Genomic DNA, 23,923 nt, shown 5'->3' with positions numbered 1-23,923 from the left:
TGGAAGAACTGAAGAAGTACTATCCCGGGGTTGATGCACAGAAGCTGGTGAAGATGGTACACGATTTCAGTGTGCTGCGGGGAGCTTTTTGTGAACCGAGCGACATAGCAAATGCTGCTTTGTTTCTTGCATCTGATGATGCCAAGTTTGTTAGTGGGCATAATCTGGTAGTCGACGGTGGTTTCACATCAATCAAGAGTTTAAGTCTCCCCACAGGTGATCAACTCTGATGAAGTTTGCCAGCTTCCTTTTGTTTTTTTCTTTCTTGTCCATTTTTATTGGCGAGAGTTTAGAGCTATTTGGTCGGTTTTAGGAAAATTACAGAGAGTACCAAATAACGTAAGAAGAGACTGATGAGATCACCGGTGGGCTATGGTAAAGATTGATTGAGACAGCCGCAGAGTAGGTCATATGTAGTAAAAGGATGAACAAGATCTGTTTGGTCGGGGGGAAAAGGAAAAGAGATATCAGAATATGTTGCAAAAGAGGCACAGTTTCTGAACTCTTGGAGAACAGTATTGCTGCTATAAACCATATATGTTTGTGACTAATGCAAATTGAGTAGACTTCTAAAGAAGGTGATGATTACATAAAGGATCCAAATCCTGTTGCCGAAAATTCCAGTAGCATGGTTATACATTTCATATCTCACCAAACAGTCTTCTTCTGAGCATGTTTATCTAGACGGCTGTTACGATAGATCTGCATCAAAATTGCTCTAGTACAATCTTGCGCATGAAATCTTCTGGTGCTGGAACGAGGGAAAAAATTGCCAACACATTTGGCAAAAGTAATGCATATCACTATATGATTTAAATTGGAAACGAGCAAACGAGAAATGAGAGCTAGTTGAGTACCTAATCCACCCGTGAACAGTTTAAACTGGCCAAGAGCCTGTCTGATGAACATCTCTACACCGCTCACAACTGTGGCTCCAACCTCTGCAGCCTCTTGCAATAGCCGGGTGTTTCTTGGCGTATAAACCGCATCAAAAACCAGTTCATATGATTTTAAAGCAACCTAAAAGGCAAATGGAGATGCACTATCCAATTAGTATAAGTTAGTTCCACATACATCAAAAGGGCTACTCTCCAATGGCTGAGGAGGATACAAAACCTTGGACACAGGAGTTTGATCTGTATTTGGCTCCATACCCACAGCAGAAGCATTTGCAAGAATCATTCCTTTCTCAGCCCGGAAGTCGTTTAAGCTTTCATATGGCAGAGCTTCACCGGACACTGCCATTGCAAGAGCCTTAGCCCTTTCTTTACACAGAGGAAAAGTAGAATTAGTTCATAGCCATTGCAGATGGAAACTCAATCCCCAGGCTTTACTTTGAGTTAAGTTCCTACCAAAATTGCGGTTGAATATAACAACTCTGGCCCCTCTGCTCCTAGCACCAAACGCTATTGCTCTTCCAGCTCCACCGGCTCCAACCAATACAAACAATTTTCCAGCAATTGGTGAAACATGCAATGCTTCTCCATTTCGGACAAAACGTTCTGATTCAAGAGTCTCAATGTCAATAACCGAGCTATGCTTAGATAACTATACACCTTATTGACAGCAAACAGAGAGGAGACAGATACCTCTAAATGCATCTTCAATAGCAGTTATACAAGCCTCACAATCGGTATTATAACCGACAAGCTTCCCATCCATAGGCCTCCGAACAATGGTGTTTACTGCTCCTATTGACTGAAAAATACAAACCATGTAAGTGATCTCCCGGTTTCTGCAGCACAATTGAAACTTGGAAACATACCAGAGCAAGAGGATGAACTTCATCACAGCAACTCACGGCAGTCTCTTTGTGCGGTATTCCCACACTACAAACAACTCCACACTTTAGATATGCACGAAAATACGATCTAATACATGAAAAAAAGACATCTTTGTGGCAAACAGCACATACCTGAAACCAGCAAAGTCATTGCAGGAGTAGACTCTGAAGAATTCCTTTATGTCATCGACTAAAAGCGGTACGTAAATCCCATTATACCCTGTCTGTCTGAATGCAGGATTATGCAGAAGAGGGCCTTTACTATGGCCTACGGGATTCGAGACAACACCGAAGATTTTCGTGTCTGCATTCATATTTTCTAACTTATATACATGTTTGATGCTAACTAGAGGTGGCAAGCCAGGTACAAATTTGCCCCCTAAAGATCCAAATATCATGGAAGCACCATATTTTGGCCCCAAGAGTTGGCTGATCAGACCTCTTTCTCCCATTGCTCTAGCAATAAGTGGTACCTGACAATGTGTGAGCATGTGGAAGAGAGGCGCTACATCTGTAATAGACTCGACATTGATCACAAGTTTAATGATATCTGCATCCGTAGATTGCATGCCAATGATCAAGTCAGCGAGTTTTTCTCTGGTAAAACCTCCTTTATTTACATGATTTGATACTATAATCCTCGTCTTTGATCTTTGTCTCTTGAGCTCATTAATCAACTCCTTAGTACACACCTGCAACATAAACAATAGTTGGAAAATTTTAACTCAAATCGAGTTTGGTCGAATCTAAACAGTGATCCAACACGATATATTTATTGTCGTGTGGTTGGTATACACTTATACACTTAAAGAAAAAGTGATCATTAACTTTCCTTAGTATCTCCTTTTTCTTCCTTACAATGGCCAAACAAAAAAAAAAAAAAAGAAAAGAAAAGAAAAAGAAGGAGAGAGAGAGAATTGGGGTATTGGTGACGGACCTGATGGTAAATTTCGACAAATTCGATGTCTAATTCAACGGCCCGTCTTAGAATTTCTAACCGTGTACTCTCAGAGCATCTTGTGCATGGCTGTTTAAGGTCATCGGGCCTGAGAAAAGTCGTCGTTATAATAAATTGAGGCCGACGCTCATCATATCATAATCCCAATACTAACAATGGTAAATACTTCATCAATATTGGTGGAAGTTTATTCTTACAGTGAGCCGACAAAAAAATATAATTATTATAGCAGAATATAAACTAATATAACAATTATTATAAATTAATAGGAACAGTGAGAAAACACAACAATGATAAATAATTTTGGCTCAGGGAGGCGGATCCGATGGGGAAGCTCACAGCAACAAAGGCCGACAACCCAACCACCGGTTGTTCAAACCCACCAAGGGACGACAATCACCAAGGCTAACCCACGCCACTGAGGCACCATCAAACCACTCAAGTTTACCTATGTCTTTTATTTTTTCTTTTCGAAGGCAGTGAATAAATAGGGAGAAGCCATTGATGATTGCGCAAAAAAACGAGAAAGAGGGAAGAATACGAGGAAGGTGAATAAATGCTGTCAAGGGAAAAGAATAAGAAGTCGAAGGGTTTCAATCATTTAAAAATGGGAACCGAGTCAGGTAATAGGTTGATCGGGTCGGTGGGACGAGTCAGGCTTTCCAAGTGGTGGGTTGGGGCTGTGGATTTGGGCCTACCGAATTTGGTCATGTTTTTCAACAAATATTAATATAAAAAAAAAGGGTAAAATACATTTTGCCCCTTGAACTATTCCTAATGTAGCATTTATCTCATTAAATTAACAAATATAACACTTACCCTTTTGGTTGGACAAAAATATCCCTCATGCTTTGAATAATTATATTATTTTCAATATATATATATATATTAGTATTTGCAAATTAAATCATCATCAAATTAATTAGAGAGTAACTGCAATTATTATTATTATTTTAAAGAAAAGTAACTCTACTTAATTTTATACGCTACACCAATTTTTTTATTATATTGATAATATTTTAGATTAATTTTAGTAGTTTATATAATTTATTTTTATTTATAAAATACTTTGAAATATCAAACATTATTTATCAATTTAGATATTTAGATATTTGAACTGTGTGCAATAAGTGGTTGTCTGCTAGTTTTATTTTGGGAAAGGAACATTTCCAAACTCTGTCCGTATGCATCCAAAGTAGAAATATTTTTGGTGTGACCTATCTACCATGAGAGCGCATCAATCAAGAGCCACCCACCCCGGTTAAAACTTAAAGATTTTTCTTTTGCTTTTATACAAATTCGAACGAGAAAAAGAAAAACAAATGGGATGCTTGAATTTAAACACAATAATAGGCTGTTCTAAAGGTGGAAATATTGATGAAAACAACTCTAATTACTGTATTATAACTTAAGACCATCAAATAAAATTCAAGTACGGAAATAGCAAGGAATCCAGCATTATGGAATAAGACCAAAATTTCGGAGAAAACAAATACCCGAAAGAGAGAATGGAGGGTAAGGTTCTGAGGGTGAAGAGGCGTTCAAGCTCCGAAATGTGGGAGAAAGACATGGAAGCAACGCAGAGTTCCACAATATCTGCTCCTTCTTTCTTGGCTAACTCCATCGCACTCAACATTTCTTCTCCACTTTCACATTCTAAAGCTGTGCAAACAAGCAGGTCGCTTTTAGAACCCATCAAATCTCTCTCTTATTTTACTCCTCAACTAGAGATGAGAATTCTCTTGCTTTTATATATGTAAAATCTACCCTCCTTTCTCATCACATCATTTGCATTGTACCAATGTCTGGCACCGTGCCACTAGAACCACTAGTATCTACTTGTACAAACACAACATCAATTATTTGCATTCAACCTTTTTCTTATTCAACCAACCATAATTTTGTTGTATACTTGTCAAAGAATCGGTATGGCTCGGGAATGCATCGGAACATGAAATAAAAAAATTAAAATGGTTCAAATGGGTGTTCCCTTTGAAATTTCCGGGCATTTGGAGTTTATCAAAAGTATAATAATAAACATATAAATATGCTAGACAAGTGCCTATAGGATGAAACAAAAAGCATAGAAAAAAAAAACATAAAATTTTACCTTTTTCTTTCTATATTTGAGCAACAACATGCGTTGTTCCCTTTACGTTCTCCCGTTATGTTCACTTGAAAATTTAAACTAGAATCTCTAAGTTATCCACACCACATAATGGAATAGATATAGTTCTTTTTCTATTGCTAGATATAACAAAGAATAAAAAGAAAAACAACTCCAAACATAATGCTTTTGGATTGCTTTATGTTCTAACTTAAATCCAATTTAATATAGAACAAAAGGAGAATATTTTGAAAGAGACAAAAAGGCGCAAATTTCTTGGCTCATGTTAATGGTTATGCATGATATGTGTGTAGTTTTATTACATATAATTAAATTCAAAATTAATAACTCCCAAGTTTGCCTCCAAGGCAACCCATCCACACACATGCATATAACCTCCAACCATGATGAAATAACCACTCCATTATAAAAAAAATTATTTGGCTTGCAATAAATTAGTAATAATTCAATGGGGGTAAATATAGATCCCTTTTTTTAACTTTTTTGTTAATATCAGCAAATTATGTGAATTTTGATTAGCGGATATACTAATTTGTTAGACGGAAACAAATCTCAGGGGTGCTAGATGTAATTTCTCAAACGAAGGAAGTCTACATGTAATTACACTAAATTTCAGGGGAGGAGAGTGTAATTGTCCCTTAAATTTATAATAAAAAAAACCAATTTAGCACTATGATATGTACTAGATTTCAGCCGCACCACAAAGATCGAAAGATCTTCAGACAAATTTTAAAATTGACTGGAGACTAAATGCAAAACAGATGTTAACACTTCGATACTTAATTGAGTAATGTTTATTGAATAAAATGAAGAAAAAACTTGAAATGATGCGAGAGTAATGGTGAAATATGAAGAAAAAAGTTATATAATTTGTATGGAGTACAAAAAGTGTGCTAAAAGTTGCTAAAATCGATAGAGAGTTGAGTGTAGGAGTAAGAGTTCAAGTGTGAGAGTAAATGTTACTAAATGATTGTATGGAGCCTCCATTTATAGGTGACTTTTGGTGTCATTGGATGGTATATGTGTTAGCTAAATAACAAAAAAAGAATCTCAATATTTGGATTTATCTTGAAGGAGTTATGACATTTTGATTAAGTCTTGTTCAGTCTGTCTGAGTCTTCTGGAATTTTGTTACTTACTGGTTACTAGCAAGGTTGCCGACGGCTAGGAGCATGCTGGAGACATTTTAAGGTGATATATCCTAATGTGTTGATAATCTGTATGATGGGTCTGTCTAGTTGTTTGATGACGTATCGAGTTGAAAATGACTTTGCGAATTTAGTAAATATAAGAGAAAAGGCTTTGTGGGCCTTTTTTACTTGTCCATGGGCCAAACTATTTGAGACCAATTGGGTTGATGGGTGTGCGTTAGGCCGGTGTAAGAAATATAGAGGGGCTATCACAATGCATTATGAGCAAGTTAAAGATTATAAATTTCAGTCTTATCGAACACGTGAATATTTATTTTTGTATGAATTTATTGATATTTATTTCAATAATTTTCAGTTATATTTAAGTGTTGGTTGAATCTATATTGTGTTGAATTGTTCAATTTATTGAAATATTGATATTTTAATATAATTTTTATTCTTTTAAGAAAAAAGACAATGATTGGTAATCAATTAAATAAAGTTGTACTAATTTTTATATAGGGGAGTTCAAATATTTATGTCACTAATAAAAAAGGAAATACGGGAGCGCCAAAGCGTGCGCTAATCAAATTGACCGTTTTTATATACGTTACAAAAGGATAAGGAAACCGCAGACCTACTTCACTCTCTCTTCATTGTTGAACGTTTAATGGCAATCGCAGCCGCAAACTGCTGGTTCTCCACCGGCTGCACCACCACCTACAGCCTCTTCTCCACTTCGCGTAGGCCGACTTATTTGTCTAGTGTTCGTAAACCCTCCGATGATCAGAATCAAGCTCCGATTCAAGGAAAACCCAAGAAATCCCTCTGTAAATTCGGCATTCAGGTATGACGGAGCCTTATTTTCTTGTATCCGATATTTTTGGTTTCTTGTCTTTTTGAGTGAGAAGTATTGATTCTTGAACTGAGATAAACACATATTAATACAATTTTATGGAAGGAAGAATTGTAGGAATTCTACTAAAGCCATTTATGTTTTTCTTGGATTATTTCTTGTTGCTTTATTGTGAAGATGTACTAGTTTATTTACTTGAGGAAAAGTATAAGAGTATGAAAATCTTTTATATCTTGTTTTGGAATACATTCTCTAGTAGAGGCTAGTCCAGTATAATAGTATTCAAGAAAAAGACTAATATAATCTTATGATTTTATGATGCCCTTCTATATGTTGTCCTTGAATACTTTTGGTGAAAGAGTCTAGTCCTGTATATCCTGCTTAATGAAAATGATTAGCCTATGTCTACTAAGCCCCTTATATCTTGTTCTTGATTCCAGAATGAAGTTAGCACTCTGAAATTTAAGCTGAAATCAAGAGATGAAAGGTCCTTTCCAAATTCTGAGGGTAGAAGTGATTGGAATAAAGCTGGACGGTCCCAATCAACAGTGTTCAAATCACTTGGTGTACAGAAGAAAGAAAGCCAGGGAATTCTGGTTGACTTGAAGGAACAACAGGTACCTGGATCCATTAACCTCAATCATTGTCAATAAAGCCAGCAGGTGCATTTATGATCTATCTAAGTGTTCATTTTCCTTTTGGGTGGGAAGGAGATGTGGAGGTGAATGGTGCTTGAGAACCAGGGATTAGTCAATTATGATCTGGTCATTGCTGTTCAATAACTTGCTTGTAAATTGTAATTTACTGATGATGTGAAAGATTTTAGTAGAACTCAATAGTACCTTTGTTGTCTTCCTGGCATAAATAAACATTCTCTGCAAATTTTCAAGTTATTGATGCTCATCTATTGTTTCCTATCAGCTACTTGTGAAACTGTCATCCTTATATTTGACATTTGGTAATTATCTCTATCACTCTTTTCTATTAAATTTTTAGCCGACATGCTACAAATGGAAATATTACAAGCTTATGATTTCGTGCAAATATTATTTTCTGACTTACTATTAGTAGCAATACTGCGGGCAATTTTAGCTGATTTCATTTCAGTCCTCAAGCCTAATCAGTTACCTTTCCCAGGTTGAGGCGGGTAATCTTCAGAATGCTTCTTTCCTTAATGCTGTTGTTAAGGTGAATATCTACTGTTTATTAATATTGTAGTTATATTAGTATCATTCTTTTACTTTTTCTTTCCTTAGGCTTTAGCTGCAGTTTACTTTTTCTCCACCTGTTTTTACACATGAGAAAGACAAAATGAACTTTTTCTCGATCCTGCATTTTGCTTGCAGGCTTATGCTTCCTACATTCTGCATTAGAGCCCTTGCCTACTCATTTTTTACTTGTTACTTCCCTCCTTGTATGCTTTATTCTCTATATACCAAAATAATATCAACCCAAACACCTTGAAATCATTTAGATGCAAACATGACTTCTATAATTCTTTTATTGATGAAGCTTTGATTGGTCATTCTTTTGATGCTTGAAGTTAACACATGAATTTTAACGGTGTTAATGAGCATTGCCTGCAATTATTCATATATGTTGTAAAATTCGGATGCTCATTTTTATGTTCTTCATCAGTGTTTAGTTTATTCAAGCATGAAATATTTAATGGTTCAGTTAATTAATGAATACTGTTTGCAATTACTCATATATGTTTGTGAAACTTGGTTTCTTATCAACATGTAAAAAAATTGTGGTATTCATATTTATTTTCCTTTATCTGTATTTTGTTTTGTGTATCTTCCCTCAATATAATTTTGTTAAAGTCTCAAATGACGTCTTAATAGGAACTTGTGCTGAAAGTTGTAGAAAATCCTTGTTTTGTAATTCTAATATGCTATCGTCCTTGCTAACTTTTTCCTCTTTTTTCCTCCCTGCCATTTAGGTTTACTGTACTCATACTGCCCCGGACTATTCCCTTCCTTGGCAGAAACAACGACAGTACACAAGCACAGGAAGGCATGTCTGAGACACCTTTTCTCCGAGTTTCATTTTGCAAGAAGCTGTTATCTTTTCTTGAACCTAAGTTGAAAAGCATTTCTGAACTTCTTAATTGCAACCTCCCTTTTTGATTCAGACTGATGAAAGTTTTTGCATGCCCTGCAGTGCTTTCATGATTGGGGATGGGAAGCTATTGACAAATGCACACTGTGTTGAACATAATACACAGGTAACACCTGAACTTTTGATTCCATTCTGTTCTTGCTTATGCACATGTTGCATCATAACATGCTTGAGGTATTGAGTGGAAGGAAATGACCCATCTTTGCATCAGTGTCCTATTGACAAGACTCAGTATTAAGGCATGTCTTATATGCTCCCTGTTTGCATGTGGGCCACATCTGATTGGTTAGTTTTGGAGTTTTAAGGAATTTATAATCTTTGGGCAGAAAAATCAATGATTTACTATATTCACTATCCTTGATTTCAATTTCCTTTAAAATCCAGTGTCATTTGAAACCCTATTCCTTGTTAGCTAATATTTTTCTAATACTATTAGAAAATTAAGCAAGTCTTGAATGTTAGCGCTCTTGTACCATTCTCCAGTCAATGGAATTTAAGCTAATGGATTGGCAATTAAGGATTCAAACCTAACCAGCTTCCTCATTGATTTTTTGTCCTCATTTGCACTATAAGTGTCCTTCGTTTACTAGTTCAAATTTTTGTTTGGTTGCAGGTCAAAGTGAAAAGAAGAGGGGATGATACAAAGTATGTTGCCAAGGTAGCCATCTTTGAGATTCGACTAGCCACTGCCATTATATTCTTCTTTTACTATATATACGACTTTCACTCTTTTCATGAAACCTCCTAATATTACCGGACAAGTGCCAAAAGTGGTATATATGACCCAGCAACTTATGAAGATGAAAGCCTAAGCAATGAATGAATCTGATATCTTATGCTGTCTATTGAAATTTGGCCTTTGATCTGTTAGATAATGTCAATCCTCATCTGAGGTCGGAACGATAGATAAAAACAAAGGTTTTTTACTCTAAATCTTTAAGTTTGAAGAAACACTAAATAGTAATCTCTCAGATGCATGCTAATGAATTAATGTAACCATACGTGCACTTTCTGACCCAAGGAGAAAGTAAAGACACCAAAAAAAAAGAAAGAAGAAAAAGAAGGAAAGTAACCGATAGAGGAAAGTGGAAATTCATAGCGTATCTTTGATGAGGTACTTACGCTGTACTCAGTCATAATTACAGGTCCTAGCAAGAGGCGTAGAATGTGATATAGCTTTGCTTTCTGTTGAAAGCAAGGAATTTTGGCAAGGAGCTGAGCCTCTTCATTTTGGATGCTTGCCTAATTTGCAGGTACGCTTGTTTGATCTTCCTCTACTTTCCAAGTAAGACACCTTGTTTGGCCCCTTATTGTTATATATAAGCATGCAATATTATGTTCTCTTGATTTTCTTGTGTTTCAGTGCATTTGTTTTTTTTTTGTTGCTATCTGTTCTTGCACAGGAGATGCCAACATAATCTGTGACACTGCAGAAATCGCCAATTTCCATTTTTTTTTTCTGCTATAAGTTTTTTTGCAGTCATCTTCTACTTCTGGAAATAATAGAAATCCACATATCAAAGTTACACTTACATGGGTAGCATTTAATTGATAAATGTAACTGAGTTGCGCTGGATACATCTCTTCCTGTATAATACATCTGTTTTCCATATGGTTTGTGTTTTCTTCTTCTGATGTCTCCCAGTATTATTCACTTGTAAAAACAAATGAACTCCATGTCTTTGTAAAATAGTTTTGGATTGGTCTCACAGAGATAGGAAGCTGATTGTGATGGAAAATAAATAACATATTTTCTTGCTTGGTTCTTGTGTAACTGGTTTACGTCTGCTTTCAGTTAAATAATATTTCCGAAATCTCAATCTGAGTGTGTTTTTATGTCTGTCTTTCCAAGTACATTCAGTTTAGCTTTGTGTTAAAATTGTACTTCGTTTGTGTCTGTGAGTGCTTATTCTCATGTGCATAGCTTGTTTTTATGGCACATGCGCCATATAGACTTTGAGACTTGCAGGGGATTACATGCCTTTTGCCAAATGGCATCATTTGTGTCTAATCTCAATGTGATTGCCTTAAACTGATTCTTTACTTTTTCTTACCCATGTTTCCCTTTATGCCTCTGGAATTTGCAGGATGCAGTGACTGTTGTTGGTTATCCTCTTGGAGGAGAAACCATTTCAGTGTCGAAGGGGGTAGTATCAAGAATTGAGGTTTGTTCACTCTATGAAACTCTAGGATTACATATTATCCATATAATCGCCACGCCATTGATTAGAATATGAGGCCTTGGCCTACATCCTGATGGAAACTAAAGTTTATTTTGTAATCTGGACGAATCATCTTGGACATAAGATATATTATTTTGCTGGAAGCAGAAATATAATCCTTTCGGAATTCATAATTTTGCTGAAAAATAAAAAAGATGTCTCAGCCATCTCTTGATGTGGGAAAACACATACATTTTGTTGTAGAAAAGAGCCCACACACACAAAACCTCAAGATTTTTTTTTTTAAATGTAATTTTAGAGTTAGAAGCAACCCAGAATTTTTGATGATTCAGAAATGAACTTCAGCTTTTGCATCCTTGGCTGTCTTTCAAACTTGCATCATTTGATCTAGTACATCTATAGTTTGCATAGTGATGGTTGTCATTATCTATTTTCCTTGAGGAAGGTTTTTGCATCATCAGTGGCCTGAGGCCTATATTCCTGATCTGGAAACTTGTATGAGCTCTTGACCTTTTAAAAAGCTAAACTGAACTTCGGAACAAGGAAAATTTGGCAGCATGAAGCACAAGTTTCTTGCTTTTTGCAAGAATGTGTTGTCAATTATGAATATGGTCAAGAAAGGTATCTCAAGTGATATTTAGGATGTCCATGGCCATTGGTTCATGAGCTCGTATTATTGTGTCTATCTCTCTCCTCCTTCAGTTGAAGAGTCCTCGAGAATTGCTCCATGTTTTGTTATAAGATCCTCCAGTCCAACCAAAAGTAATATCTTGGAGGGCTTCTGTTTTGTACAACTTGGGATAAATACCTAGATGGAGCAGTATTCTCCTGAAAGAAACAGTCTGCTATGGTGTTTGATTTTGTTAAGTCTTTCTTTTGTATTTACTTCTAAACGCCTAGTACTTACTGTTGTAACAAATAATGAAGCTCTTAACTCTTTTTAACTTTGATGGAACAAACCTATATGTTGCTAAGTGGCATTTAAAGGCTCAAAACCAATTTCATTCTTTGAAATTATAAAAGTATTGGAAATTTGGATGTTTGACTATTGGTATAACTGTAGGCAGCCTGTGGAGAGAACGACATAATATAAGTCAGTCTGTCAGTGTCTGAGGTCAGAGTGACAAAATCAGTTAAGTTTGATTAATGAAAACTAGGGGCTTTAATATATACAACAACGTTAATTTCCTTTCATGTATTGTGGAGGATATCTAACTTTATAGTGCATATTACTTGATGCTCTTTTCATCACACTTATTCAGGTAGCTGTGTGTAAGAAAATTCTCTGTCTCTATGGATGCATTTACATTAAAGGAAAAAGAGGATCAGAAGTTATATCCAACTCACTAGTCCTGATTCTTTCTATTAAGCTCAATACTTGTCATTTACTTTCAGGTAACATCATATGCTCATGGATCTTCTGAGTTACTTGGTATTCAAATTGATGCCGCAATAAATCCTGGTAAGTATATGTGTGAAACTAGGAGTAGTACTTTCTAGTTGGAACTATCTGTTGTTGGTTAGATATATCTCCCATTTTGCTAACTCATCACTTCTTATGGCTTACGACACTCGTATTCTCCCATAGTTATGTTCTATCCTTATACCATTTTCCATTGCTTTTGCTAATCATATTTTAGGTAATAGCGGTGGCCCTGCGTTCAATGACAAAGGAGAGTGCATTGGGGTTGCGTTCCAGGTAGGCTCTTTAAGTTAACTTTGATTTCAAGGAATTTTGGAAGTTTTGATGCTCTTTTGTTTATCCACTTTATTTTGGTGAGAATTGATATTAGGCTGCACTTTTGTGAATCCATTGTGCCTTCTGGAGTTGTTTTCATCTTTTTCTTTAAGGTGTTCCTGGTCCTCGTTTGAGAGATCCAATGGTTTCCTGTCCCTCATCAGCCATTTCTTTCACTATCATATTCTCAGAGGACCTTTCTTTTAGGTATACAGATCTGATGATGTTGAGAATATTGGTTATGTGATTCCAACGACAGTTGTATCTCATTTTCTTGAAGATTATGAGAAGAATGGGAAATACACCGGTGAGGCTTCCATGAACTAGTAATTTTCATTGTATTGTGCTTTTCATGATGAAGAGATCTGCTACTTATTCAATTAAGTGCTGCATGCTAACATTAATAAGAGTGAGCCACGGGACAGATTTCTATGAGTGCTGGCTTTTAAAAATATTAAAATGGTGTATTTAGAAGGACTGGAGATATGTTGCAGAGATGTCGTAGTTGTCTGGATGAGATATGTTCTTTTGAGGGACTCAAACATGTACTTTTAACTGATCGAAATTCATGGATTTTGATTGCTGGCCATCTGAAAATAGGAGGAAGATTTACCAATTCCTATCATTAACTAATTATTTGTTATTGACCCTCCTGAAGTGGAAAATAAGAGCTAAAGACTTTCATGTAAATTCTATTGACTGAGTCATTGATATGTGCAATGATTAAACTAAGATAAACCGAGGAGTTTGATGTTGTACCATGTTTTTCCTTCAGATGAGATGTGCTGGTCAGTGTTTGCTGCTGACATATAATAGTAGCAAGTTTCTTTTTCTTTGACTAATGTCAGAATCTTTCATTAAGCATTATATTCTACACCTTTGTGAGACACTGAGGGTTTTATTCCTGTCTCAATCCGTCCCTGTATGAGAATAATCTATCTCATACATCCTAGGTGTATTTTGTTTCTTTCATGTGCAGTTATTTGCCATTTCTTTTCATATTTTCATTTTCCTTTTCCAGTGTGGCATAGCCCACCCAGTCATGCACCCCATGGACATTGGTCGAGGATGCATCAGTATTTATTTCTTACTTCAACCACATTGCACAAAATTAAGGAATGTGACTATCGTCATATTTTATTGGGCTCCCATTGTTACCTGGTTTTATTTTCCCCACAAAAGTCTTCCCTCATAAAGTGATGCCAGGATGTGCTACAGAGAAAGCACTGAATTGATGCAACCTCATGTGAATTCTTTTTCTGAATCATCTAAATATATTTTCTTTTCTATGAGCAATAGAGCATTTGATAAATCTTGAAGATTACTACTCATGGAAGTATGCTGAATTCTCAGGTTTTCCTTCTCTTGGTGTGTTGTTGCAAAAATTGGAGAATCCAGCTTTGCGGGCATGCTTAAATGTGCCAACTAATGAGGTCTTTCTCTTTTTATTAACACGATTGGAAGGATCCGCCGATTTGTGTGTTTGACACTTATATTTTTTGCTGCTATTATTTGACACATCAACTTATATTGTGTTACCAAGAACTGATATTCTCATGGAGTGTGGTTATGGAATATTGTTTGATTTTAGTATCTACATTTATTATTCTATATCAATATATGCCCTGAGATTGATTATCTATCTGGATTCTGGAAGTTTCAACTAATAGGTTTGGTGGATTAATATCTTGGATGCTAAGAGTAATTTGGCTATACTTTAATTAAGAGCTGGTGAGGCAATACGGGGTGCTTGCTTTGGCATTCATGATGATGCTTTTGGATGTTATTATCTGGTGAAGCAAAATATTTGTTTGCATTGTTCACAAATGTAGCACACTGTGAGGTACAGATCTTAAGTGGCAAGTTATGTTGTTTATCATTACTGCTGAAAAATTTGCTCTTAATTTCAAAGCACTGTTAACTCAGCTCTTCTTCCACCTTTTCCCTTTGCTATTTGTTTGCTCTTTAGACTCCTCCATTGAGTCACTTTTTCTGGTAGCTCCTATTGTTACTTGCATGGCCTCCTAATTGGTCCTTTATGGTAATTCTTTTTCCATCTCTTTTTTAACTGGGAAGAACAAAAAGAGCATAAACTTTGATACTTATGTTGGTAAATATCTTCTATCATTTTGGTTAGCTGTGCCTGAAAAAGGCGTTTTCCGTTGCCAGATTACTAACTATTTTGCTGCTTTTTTCTTTGGTTGGCCTATTTTACGCCTCCTGATAGTCTCCTAATTTTCTGCAGGGTGTACTTGTGCGAAAGGTTGAACCAACTTCCCATGCCAATGCTGTGTTGAAGGAGGTATGCCTACCTTCAAACTTCTAGAGCTTTTCGTTGATCTTTTCTTACCTCAAATAACTGTCACTTACTTTAATGTGTTGGTACCACAATTTTTGGTTTGTGTCCTTCATGACTCCCTTAATTTCTTGAAACATCTAACTTCAGTGTATTCATCAGCTTTTGATTCCTTGCTGTTCCTCTATGTATTCATCAATTTTTTGTTTCCGAAAAGATTGTGAAAAGATATGCTTTCGGTCCTTTTGTTCCTCAATTGTATTTGCTTCTTCGTAAACCAATGACTAGTGAATTATTTTTCTGTTTTCAATCAGGAAGTATATGACACAAAAAATAAGCTCGGTGCTTTAAAACTGGAATTAGTGCTATTACTCGATCTTGTTTCAAATAATAACTGGATGAAGCACTTTTATCTTTTGGATGCATGCTGGATTATGCACCCTTGCCTTACTGCAGAATTGAAGGTTTATTAGATAAAACTCTGGCATGTTTCTGGAACTCTCAGTTTTTAAAATAGAAGACGAAATAATGTTTCAGCTGGGACCGCTGCTTCATGTAAAGCTAGCTGCTCTGGTAAATTTGCATAGGATTGTAAAGAAATAAATCAGGTTGAAATTTGATTACACTGAGTAACAGAGCTAACTTCATATTGCGTTTAATCTCATTGATAATGGTTTTTGCATTAGTTCTATGTTCTGCTTGAACAAAATAAACTTTCTACTTTATTATCCAGTAGAACAGTGGAGAAGATGACCTTTTTGCATGTCAAGTAACATTTAGTTCTTTAATTGTCTTCCAGGGGGATGTCATAGTAAGCTTTGACAATGTTCGCGTTGGGTGTGAAGGAACAGTACCTTTCCGGTCATCTGAGCGCATTGCGTTCCGCTATCTTATCAGTCAAAAGTAAAATTTATTTTGCATGAATATTGAATTTTATATGGAACTCATCATGAAATCAATCTTACTATATTTCATTTACGAATTTGTAATTAACTGTCACCATTTTTCTACAAGCCTTCTCCATTGCGCACATCTATTGTTATTATGCCTGGGTGTCAGTATCTAAAAGGATACCAATTTTAACACCTAAGCTACATCTTCATTTTTATCATGAATTATTTTATTGTCAGTGGCATGAATATTTGGTCTGTTATACTTCTCATAAGAGATGGGAAGAGACATACTATTTGTGCATAAATCTGCTCCCACCTTTCACGGTCTACTCGTCTTCCCCTGTTATGGATAGAGCACCCTCCATGTTATCTTTGATGATTGTATGATAATGTCGTCTAGAAAAGCTCATGCCCTCCCTGAACCTGAATTAAGGATCTGACTATACATTTGATTTCCAGTTATTCTAGGAAACTAACTTCTCTTCGGGTCCCAATGAAACATCTCATTTACTTGCTATTGAACTGATGCTCATGCTCTTACTATGATGCTCATTGTCAGATTTACGGGAGATGAAGCAGAACTTGGCATTATTAGGGGAGGGCAGTTTCTGAAAGTTCAAGTCATTTTGGATACGCGAGTACATTTGGTAAGTGTAATTTCGTTTTATGATTAAACTGTTCAGTTTTCTAAACAGGATTAAGGCTTGGCGATTAAATGGTCTTTTCCTACTATATTCATCTGAAGGTTCCATATCACATTGAAGGAGATCAACCATCATATTTAATAGTTGCTGGTTTGGTGTTTACACCTCTTTCAGAACCTCTGATAGGGTAAGTTTTATAATAATAGTTGTTGCAGTTATTTAACTGACTTTCCTATTAGCCATTCTAAAACATAGATCTTAAAGAGATGATACTTTGATAACCTCATTTATGTTTGTTCTGACAGGGAAGAATGTGAAGAAAGCATTGGGGTAACCTTTTTCTCCACTTCTTTCATTCTTTCCCTTACATATATGATAAATTATGTATCTCTTAAATTCTCTGGTTGATTAGAAGCTTCTTCATTGTCAGTTAAAATTGTTGACTAAAGCACGGTACTCTATGCCAAGGTTCAAAGGAGAACAGATAGTAATCCTATCGCAGGTATGCACTTGGTTATGCATCTCCCAGCAGCAGCTTCTCTTCCTGGAGTTTTCATTCAGTTAATTTGTTGATACTCAAACTGCTAAGTCACAGTGGCATCAATTAAACTGAAGTTTTTGCAAGTAAAACTGCTATAATAAGCAAATGGTTCCAACAAAAGAAGTGTATATTTCATAATGCACTTGTGTTCAAGGTGACTTTGATTTACCATTTTTCTGTTTATACAGGTTCTGGCAAACGAAGTAAACATTGGATATGAAGATATGAGCAACGAACAGGCAAGTCAACTACAGCTATTTTTGAACTCTTTTGTGTCCCTCTGTTTGTGCTTTTTATGCATGTATGCAAATTTTGCAGTTTGTGCCATTGAACTTATAGAGAGAAAAACTATGACAGGTTTTGAAGTTAAATGGAACTTGGATCAGAAATATTCATCACCTGGCCCATCTAGTCGATTGTAAGGACTAGCATCTCGTCTATTTATTTCCTTGTACCCTGAACTGGTCTTGCACTAACATCGGACATCTGATCAGCTTGCAAGGAAAAATATCTAGTGTTTGAATTTGAAGACAACTTCTTGGTTGTTTTGGAGAGGGAATCAGCTTTAGCTGCTTCAGAGAGCATCCTCAAAGGCTATGGAATTCCATCAGAAAGATCAGCCGATCTGTTAGATCCGTATGTGGACCCTGTCAGCCAAAACGAACCCATAGATCAACGTGAGTTTGGCGACAGCCCTGCTTCAAATTCAGAGATTGTTCATGACGGTCTTCTTTGGGCGTAAGTGCTTCATTACATTTTAATAATAATTGAAAATTTCTGCATTTATGGTGCAGAAGTTAATTTTTGTAGAATGTAGGTATATTTGATTGAGGGTCTGCATTTGACCCTGAAACCATCGACAGCCCTTCCCCCCAACCCTACTCATGTTGTTTTACAATTCACTTGGGGGCTTGGGGTGGCAGAGCTTGCTCTGGGGGCTGTTGAATTGTTGTGATATTAGGTGATGGAGAATAGTAATGTCGATTCTTTGTAATTTATAAAACTAGACATGTGATCTTCAAACCGAAACTCGTGGGAGAGAATAGACCTGTCAACCCGCATGATTTATATCCTACTCGTACCCATATTCAATAAAGACTAGCGACTATTGATATACCCTACCCTTATTACAAGAATACAACATACAATAAATACAGATGTATACATGTTACTTGTTTCTCATAATATTTTAGGGTTAAATTCAATTTACGCCCTGTATTAATGAAAAAATATAAAAAAACCTCTGTAAAAAAAACTGCAATTTACCATCCTGTAACACTAAAAAAATGATGCCCATAGGGATGTAAATTGTATAAATTTATAGTGTCAAGGGGGAGTTAATTTCACTTTATTTTTTTTACAAGGTTTTTTTTTACACTTTTTTGTTAACACGGGGTAAATTATATTTAACTCAATATTTTACTAGCACACGACCTGTGAATGAGTGGGTGTTGCGAATATTTGGATTCATACTCATTAAAATAAATATTTTGGATATGGGTGGGGTCCAAACTAAAACTTACTTGAAGGTATGATATTGAATGGTAAAGTTTGATACTAAAAAAATTTATAATTATCAGTTGATTTAAAATTATTGAATTTGTAACTTTTTGACAAATTAACATATTAGATTTACTTTTTATATAAAATTCTTATATTTTGTACATATTTCATCAAGGTTTTTATGCAATTACATTTTGAAAAGATTGGCTAGAGTTTCTCATTTTTATTCTCATAGTGACAACTCTAATTATATTTCTGATAAAATTAATTTGAACATGAAGTGAATATGAGACTAACAAATTTGTTTCAAAAATTAAATATGCTTTTCATATTTCTTTCCTATTGATTCTTTAATTTTCATTCTTATCTTGAATCTATGTCGATTGTGTAACTGATTAATAACGACCTATTATTTAAACAAAGTCATGATCATTATATATATTTCAACTATATTCAATTTGCATATTTTAAAATTTTCAAATAGCTTTTAATTTATTTTATACATCGTAAGTTGATGAAATATTTTTAATAAATTAATTTAGTAATATATTTGGATGACATCATTACAAAGAAACAAGAATAAGTATTTCATTCATTCTAATATGTATAAGACCTAATTGATTATAGTAGTAAAATTGAATAAAAATATTTATTGAATTCAAATCCGAATAGGATAATACCCAGTTATGAACAGGCCTAAGCACATGAGAGTTTTACTTGTATTTTAACATTCAAGTTACCATTTCTTTCAGTTTTACAGACATATAATGAATAGTAAAATAAAATGTTTGGTGAATCAGAGTAGGGCCTTGATGTCCCGGGCAATGTTCAGGGCATCCATACAACCCTTGTCGTGCCAAAACAGCCCGCTCTTACCCTTCCAGTGGTAAGGGAAACTCTTTGCAAATCCATAATCATTCAACAAACTATCCACATCGTACCCCTGCACAATAAAAATACATATATATCTTGTTAAAGGTTCCGACGTCGATAACCGGGAACTTCCCATACTTGAGCTTGACGGTGAAAGGCCCTTCTTCTGGCCTTTGAATCCCATAGCCATACTTGGTCAAGCCGCCAAACACAGCCTTGCTCAACCCACTCCAATAAAAAATACTTCAACAGTTGCAGTCTTGTCTCTCGAGAAGGGCGTATGGGATTGAGAGTTTTGGTGTAGACACGCCGCAGTGGCCAGGCCGGAGGGCCCACCGCCGACGATGATCACGGCAGCTTCTGCCATGAGTGGAGAATATATATTGTTGTTTTGTGCAGTCTTTGTGTTGCATTTTGGTTCTTATTATAAGGTTATTATTAAGATTGGAGGTGGATTATATATTGTTCATGCAACGTGTGTGTATGGGAAAATTCTTAATTCGAATTAGATTTGTCCGAATCAAGTCATCATTTTTTTAAAATTGTACACAATCGTACGGCGAGTATATTTTAGTGACTATATGATTGATTCAAGTTCGACCGAGCCCGATTTGAGCTAGAATTACGTGTGTGTATGTTGCAATGTTGAAAAATATATTACTAATAATTAGATAGTGACAATATAAAAAAAAATTATCACCTAATTTATATATTTTTAGCGATAAATTTAAAATCATCACTAATATGACATTTTCTTGTAATGCCTACCAACTCATATTTAATTTGATAATTTTCACTTAATATCATTCCATTATTGTAATACTGTTTTTTTTTCTCATTTTTATTGAATATTTTTCAAAAAAATTGCAAAGATAAATTTTAAAAAATATACAGAATTGAATCAATAATTTTCTCTCACAAATATATATATATATATATAGATATTTATTGCTTTTATATTTTGGAGTGTGTGCGATTACCATTGACCAGTAATAATAACAGGAGAGTCCAATATATATATCTGTCTCTTTGAATCAAAGTTGGGCCTTGATGTCATGGGCTATTTTTTGAGCATCAGAGGCAGCTCCATAGAATCCTCTTCGGGCCAGCCCAGCGCAATATAGCCCATTCTTACCCTTCCAGTGGTTAGGGAAATTGGGGTTTGGAAGCCCATCATCAGACAGCAAATAATCGTCTCCCTGTCCATCAAGACATGGATTAGGGTTTGTTTGTTTGGGATGAAAGTAAACAAGGAGCAAATGAGTGATTACCTTGAGCCAGTGTTTGGTGGATCTTTTGAAACCTGTGGCAAACACAATCACGTCGAACATATATTCCTTCTCCTTCTCAAATAACACACTTCTGTTACCCTTTATGCTTCTTATTCCTGGCAATACCTGTTTTTCCATAAAACCACACTACTCCTCACTATTTCTCTACAAATTTAAAATTATACTTTTTTTTTTCTAAGTAAATTTTAAAATTACAATCACACCCTATTCAAAAATTCATCGTTTATACTTGACCCTTTTTTATTAGAATTTAGACAATAAATACTAATATTTGCAAAAACAAAATGCATAAATTTTTAAATTTACCCCTCATTTAATATTTTTATGTTATTAACTTGACTCTCTCTCTCTCTCTATATATATATATATATATTATTTTTGTCCCTTGATAAGTACAAAAATATATGAGAATGTTAAATAAGAGGCAAAATAAAAAATATATGTACTTTCCTTCACTTCCGTTAGCAAATCTTCCATTCAAATCTTAATAGAAAGGATATAAATATATATATATATATATTTTAAAGTGTTAATTTAATATTTTGAAAGGAAGTTTAAGTATAATAAACGCTATATATATATATATATAAAAAAAAAAACCTGAATCTGGCTGGAGTTCTTGAGCATGTGAAGAGCTCCAACATCAATAACCGGGTATTTGCCATGGTTGATCTTGAGAGCAAAAGGTCCCTCTTTCGGCCTCTGAATTCCATATTTGCTCAAATCCCCATACACACACTTGCTCAGCATCACCACCATCCAGTCTACCCACTTCAATGGTAAATACTTCAACATTATCAATCCCGCTTCCACAATCCTCCTCGACGTTATATGCATCTGCATCCACATCCCTAATTCCCCTTAATGCTGTGTGCATCGCTCAAATTTTATTATACTACCAGGCCATCTCTATTTCTATGTACATATAATAAATAATATTTTATATTTTAAAATATATTATAAAAATAAATAACATATTCGCATGCATCACGCTAGTATAGATATTTGATACAAACAAGAAAATTTCCTACACGTATGTGTCACACCTGCATGTCTATGCATGCCTTTTAATTTCCCATTCCAATGAAAACTGTAACACCTTACCGGGCTCCGTACGACAATGGAGGTTTTGGCGCCAGAGTTTGCAAGATCAAGCGCAATTTCCATACCCGAATTCCCACTCCCAACCACCAAAACCTTTTGGCCGGCGAATTTTTCGCCGTTTCTGTACTCGGTCGAATGCAAAACCTCCCCCGTGAAACTGTGTAGACCTTCCACTTGAGGAATCTTAGGGTCGCATGTTTCCCCAGTAGCCACAACCAGAAACCTAGGCGTGTACTCCTCCGCCTCGCCCGACCCGAGGTTTCGTGCTATGATCTTCCATTTTCCGGCGACATCATCGTACGCCGCCGCCTCCACCAATCTCCGGTACCTGGGGCTGATGCTGAAGCGTAAAACGTAGTCGTTTAAGTACTGAACGAATTCGTTCCTCGATAAGTATTTAGGGTAAGAGGGTGGGATTGGCATTAGGGGCAATTGGCACAAGTGTTTGGGTAGGTGCAGGTGGACCCGATCATAGCAGTATTTCTGCCAGAGAGGAGCGAAGCAGTCTTGTCTCTCGAGAAGGGTGTATGGGATTGAGAGTTCTTGCAGACACGCCGCCGTGGCCAGGCCGGAGGGACCGCCGCCGACGATGATCACCGCTGCTTCTGTTTGGTCAGCCATGGATTTGTGTTAATGAGTGAAAACGTAAGGAATGCAGTTGTCAGACATGTGAAGGTTGATTCTCCCGCGGGTTTATATATACAAATACAATGAACCAAACTATATGACATCTTAGGTATTATTTTATTTTAATAATAATTATTAATTAAATTAATTATTTGATATTAAGGATATTATTATATTTTGTCGATTATCGCAAAATATAAATATTTTGATATAAATGATTATAATTAATTTATTAAAAAAATAATAATGCAACATTTCCACTTAAAAATATACAACAAAAAGATACTAGACTCGGGATGGAATCTAAAAGCTGGATAAATAAAAAACTTAATTGACCAAATTTAAATATCGAATACCAATAACATAATAAGTGTATTGTATTTATTATATAATAAATTCAAATTTAATTGAATAGGGTACCATACCTATTCGATTTGGTTGACTCACAGAATTTTTGGAAAAGAAAACAAAATATGTAACAATTTATTTAATATTGTAAACTGAATGAACACTAATTAATACAATCTGACGCGAGAAACTGAGAAAAAGGTAAGACTGCAGGAATACCCCTATATATATATAGTAGTGCATGCTGCACCTGCACCTACCTACCTTATCTGTATATTGAAATGGAGCCACTCATTCTCTCCCTCTCTATTTGATTTCAATATAATCAAGGAAAAAATTATTTACAACTCTTCAACTGTAAAAAATAGTTTTTTTTTTTTTTTTTTTGTTAGTTAACCATTTCTTTTTTTATTTTTGTACTATAAAAAAATAAAGTAATACTACAATAGTTAATAAAAATTATTAATAAATATATGCATCAAACAAGAACAAGAACTAAAATGTTGGAGTGTTATTAGCGGAAGACAAAAAAAGAATTAAAAAAAATTATATATATATAAGAGAGCAAAAAAAATTAAATAAAATAGGTAAGTTTTGTCTGTTTGGCCTTAACTTTTACGGAAACTTTTCACCCCAACCAAATATCAGCTATAGGGAAGGGAACTATATATATAATGGGATGTCAATATCAATATTTATTATTGTTAATATCAATATCAATATAGCTTATAAATTAGGTATAAGTATATTATTGTCAAATTTTGACTTTAAAGAATTTATTGTTCCACCAATGACCTAGATTGCGTTTGGCTATACTTATTTATTAAATTTTGGGTAAATTATAATAAATTTTTATGAAATTTAACATAATTATAAATTATCAATACTCCAGCAGCTACTTC

The 23,923-nt window shown here is 35.1% G+C and overlaps 4 protein-coding genes across 6 annotated transcripts in view; 2 read left to right on the top strand and 2 right to left on the bottom strand.

Moving 5' to 3' along the window:
- Positions 1–577, top strand: part of LOC105163190 (zerumbone synthase) — a 1,940-nt gene extending 1,363 nt beyond the window's left edge. For both annotated transcript variants that reach the window (XM_011081445.2, XM_011081444.2), the window contains one exon: positions 1–577. This exon is cut by the window's left edge and continues 572 nt beyond it. In XM_011081445.2, coding sequence (XP_011079747.1) covers positions 1–230 — 230 coding nt within the window. In that variant the 3' untranslated portion in view covers positions 231–577.
- LOC105163191 (bifunctional 3-dehydroquinate dehydratase/shikimate dehydrogenase, chloroplastic-like) lies at positions 590–4,567 on the bottom strand. 2 transcript variants are annotated; one of them, XM_011081447.2, is made up of 9 exons: positions 4,238–4,565; positions 2,721–2,829; positions 1,916–2,475; positions 1,766–1,829; positions 1,590–1,698; positions 1,353–1,502; positions 1,117–1,265; positions 858–1,020; positions 590–751 (listed from the first exon to the last, which is right to left on the bottom strand). In XM_011081447.2, exons 1-9 carry the CDS (start codon positions 4,435–4,437, stop codon positions 708–710), a joined length of 1,548 nt encoding a protein of 515 aa, XP_011079749.1. In that variant the 5' UTR covers positions 4,438–4,565; the 3' UTR covers positions 590–707. The 2 variants fall into 2 exon arrangements, with proteins under 2 accessions (XP_011079749.1, XP_011079748.1); XM_011081446.2 differs by having other exon boundaries at positions 590–1,020; positions 4,238–4,567.
- LOC105163189 (protease Do-like 2, chloroplastic) lies at positions 6,577–18,342 on the top strand. The gene is made up of 21 exons (XM_020695140.1): positions 6,577–6,846; positions 7,296–7,472; positions 7,993–8,043; positions 8,801–8,874; positions 9,022–9,085; positions 9,593–9,637; positions 10,125–10,232; positions 11,067–11,144; positions 12,558–12,624; positions 12,803–12,861; positions 13,108–13,207; positions 14,254–14,333; positions 15,146–15,202; positions 15,996–16,099; positions 16,649–16,736; positions 16,835–16,920; positions 17,039–17,063; positions 17,164–17,235; positions 17,463–17,513; positions 17,632–17,692; positions 17,769–18,342. Exons 1-21 carry the CDS (start codon positions 6,670–6,672, stop codon positions 18,014–18,016), a joined length of 1,872 nt encoding a protein of 623 aa, XP_020550799.1. The 5' UTR covers positions 6,577–6,669; the 3' UTR covers positions 18,017–18,342.
- LOC105163353 (probable indole-3-pyruvate monooxygenase YUCCA10) lies at positions 20,630–22,688 on the bottom strand. The gene is made up of 4 exons (XM_011081665.2): positions 22,047–22,688; positions 21,543–21,779; positions 20,922–21,047; positions 20,630–20,849 (listed from the first exon to the last, which is right to left on the bottom strand). Exons 1-4 carry the CDS (start codon positions 22,665–22,667, stop codon positions 20,685–20,687), a joined length of 1,149 nt encoding a protein of 382 aa, XP_011079967.1. The 5' UTR covers positions 22,668–22,688; the 3' UTR covers positions 20,630–20,684.

This window comes from Sesamum indicum, linkage group LG6 (genome assembly GCF_000512975.1).
Source record: "Sesamum indicum cultivar Zhongzhi No. 13 linkage group LG6, S_indicum_v1.0, whole genome shotgun sequence".
Lineage (NCBI taxonomy): Eukaryota > Viridiplantae > Streptophyta > Magnoliopsida > Lamiales > Pedaliaceae > Sesamum > Sesamum indicum.
This window is presented reverse-complemented; position numbering and strand designations above follow the sequence as displayed.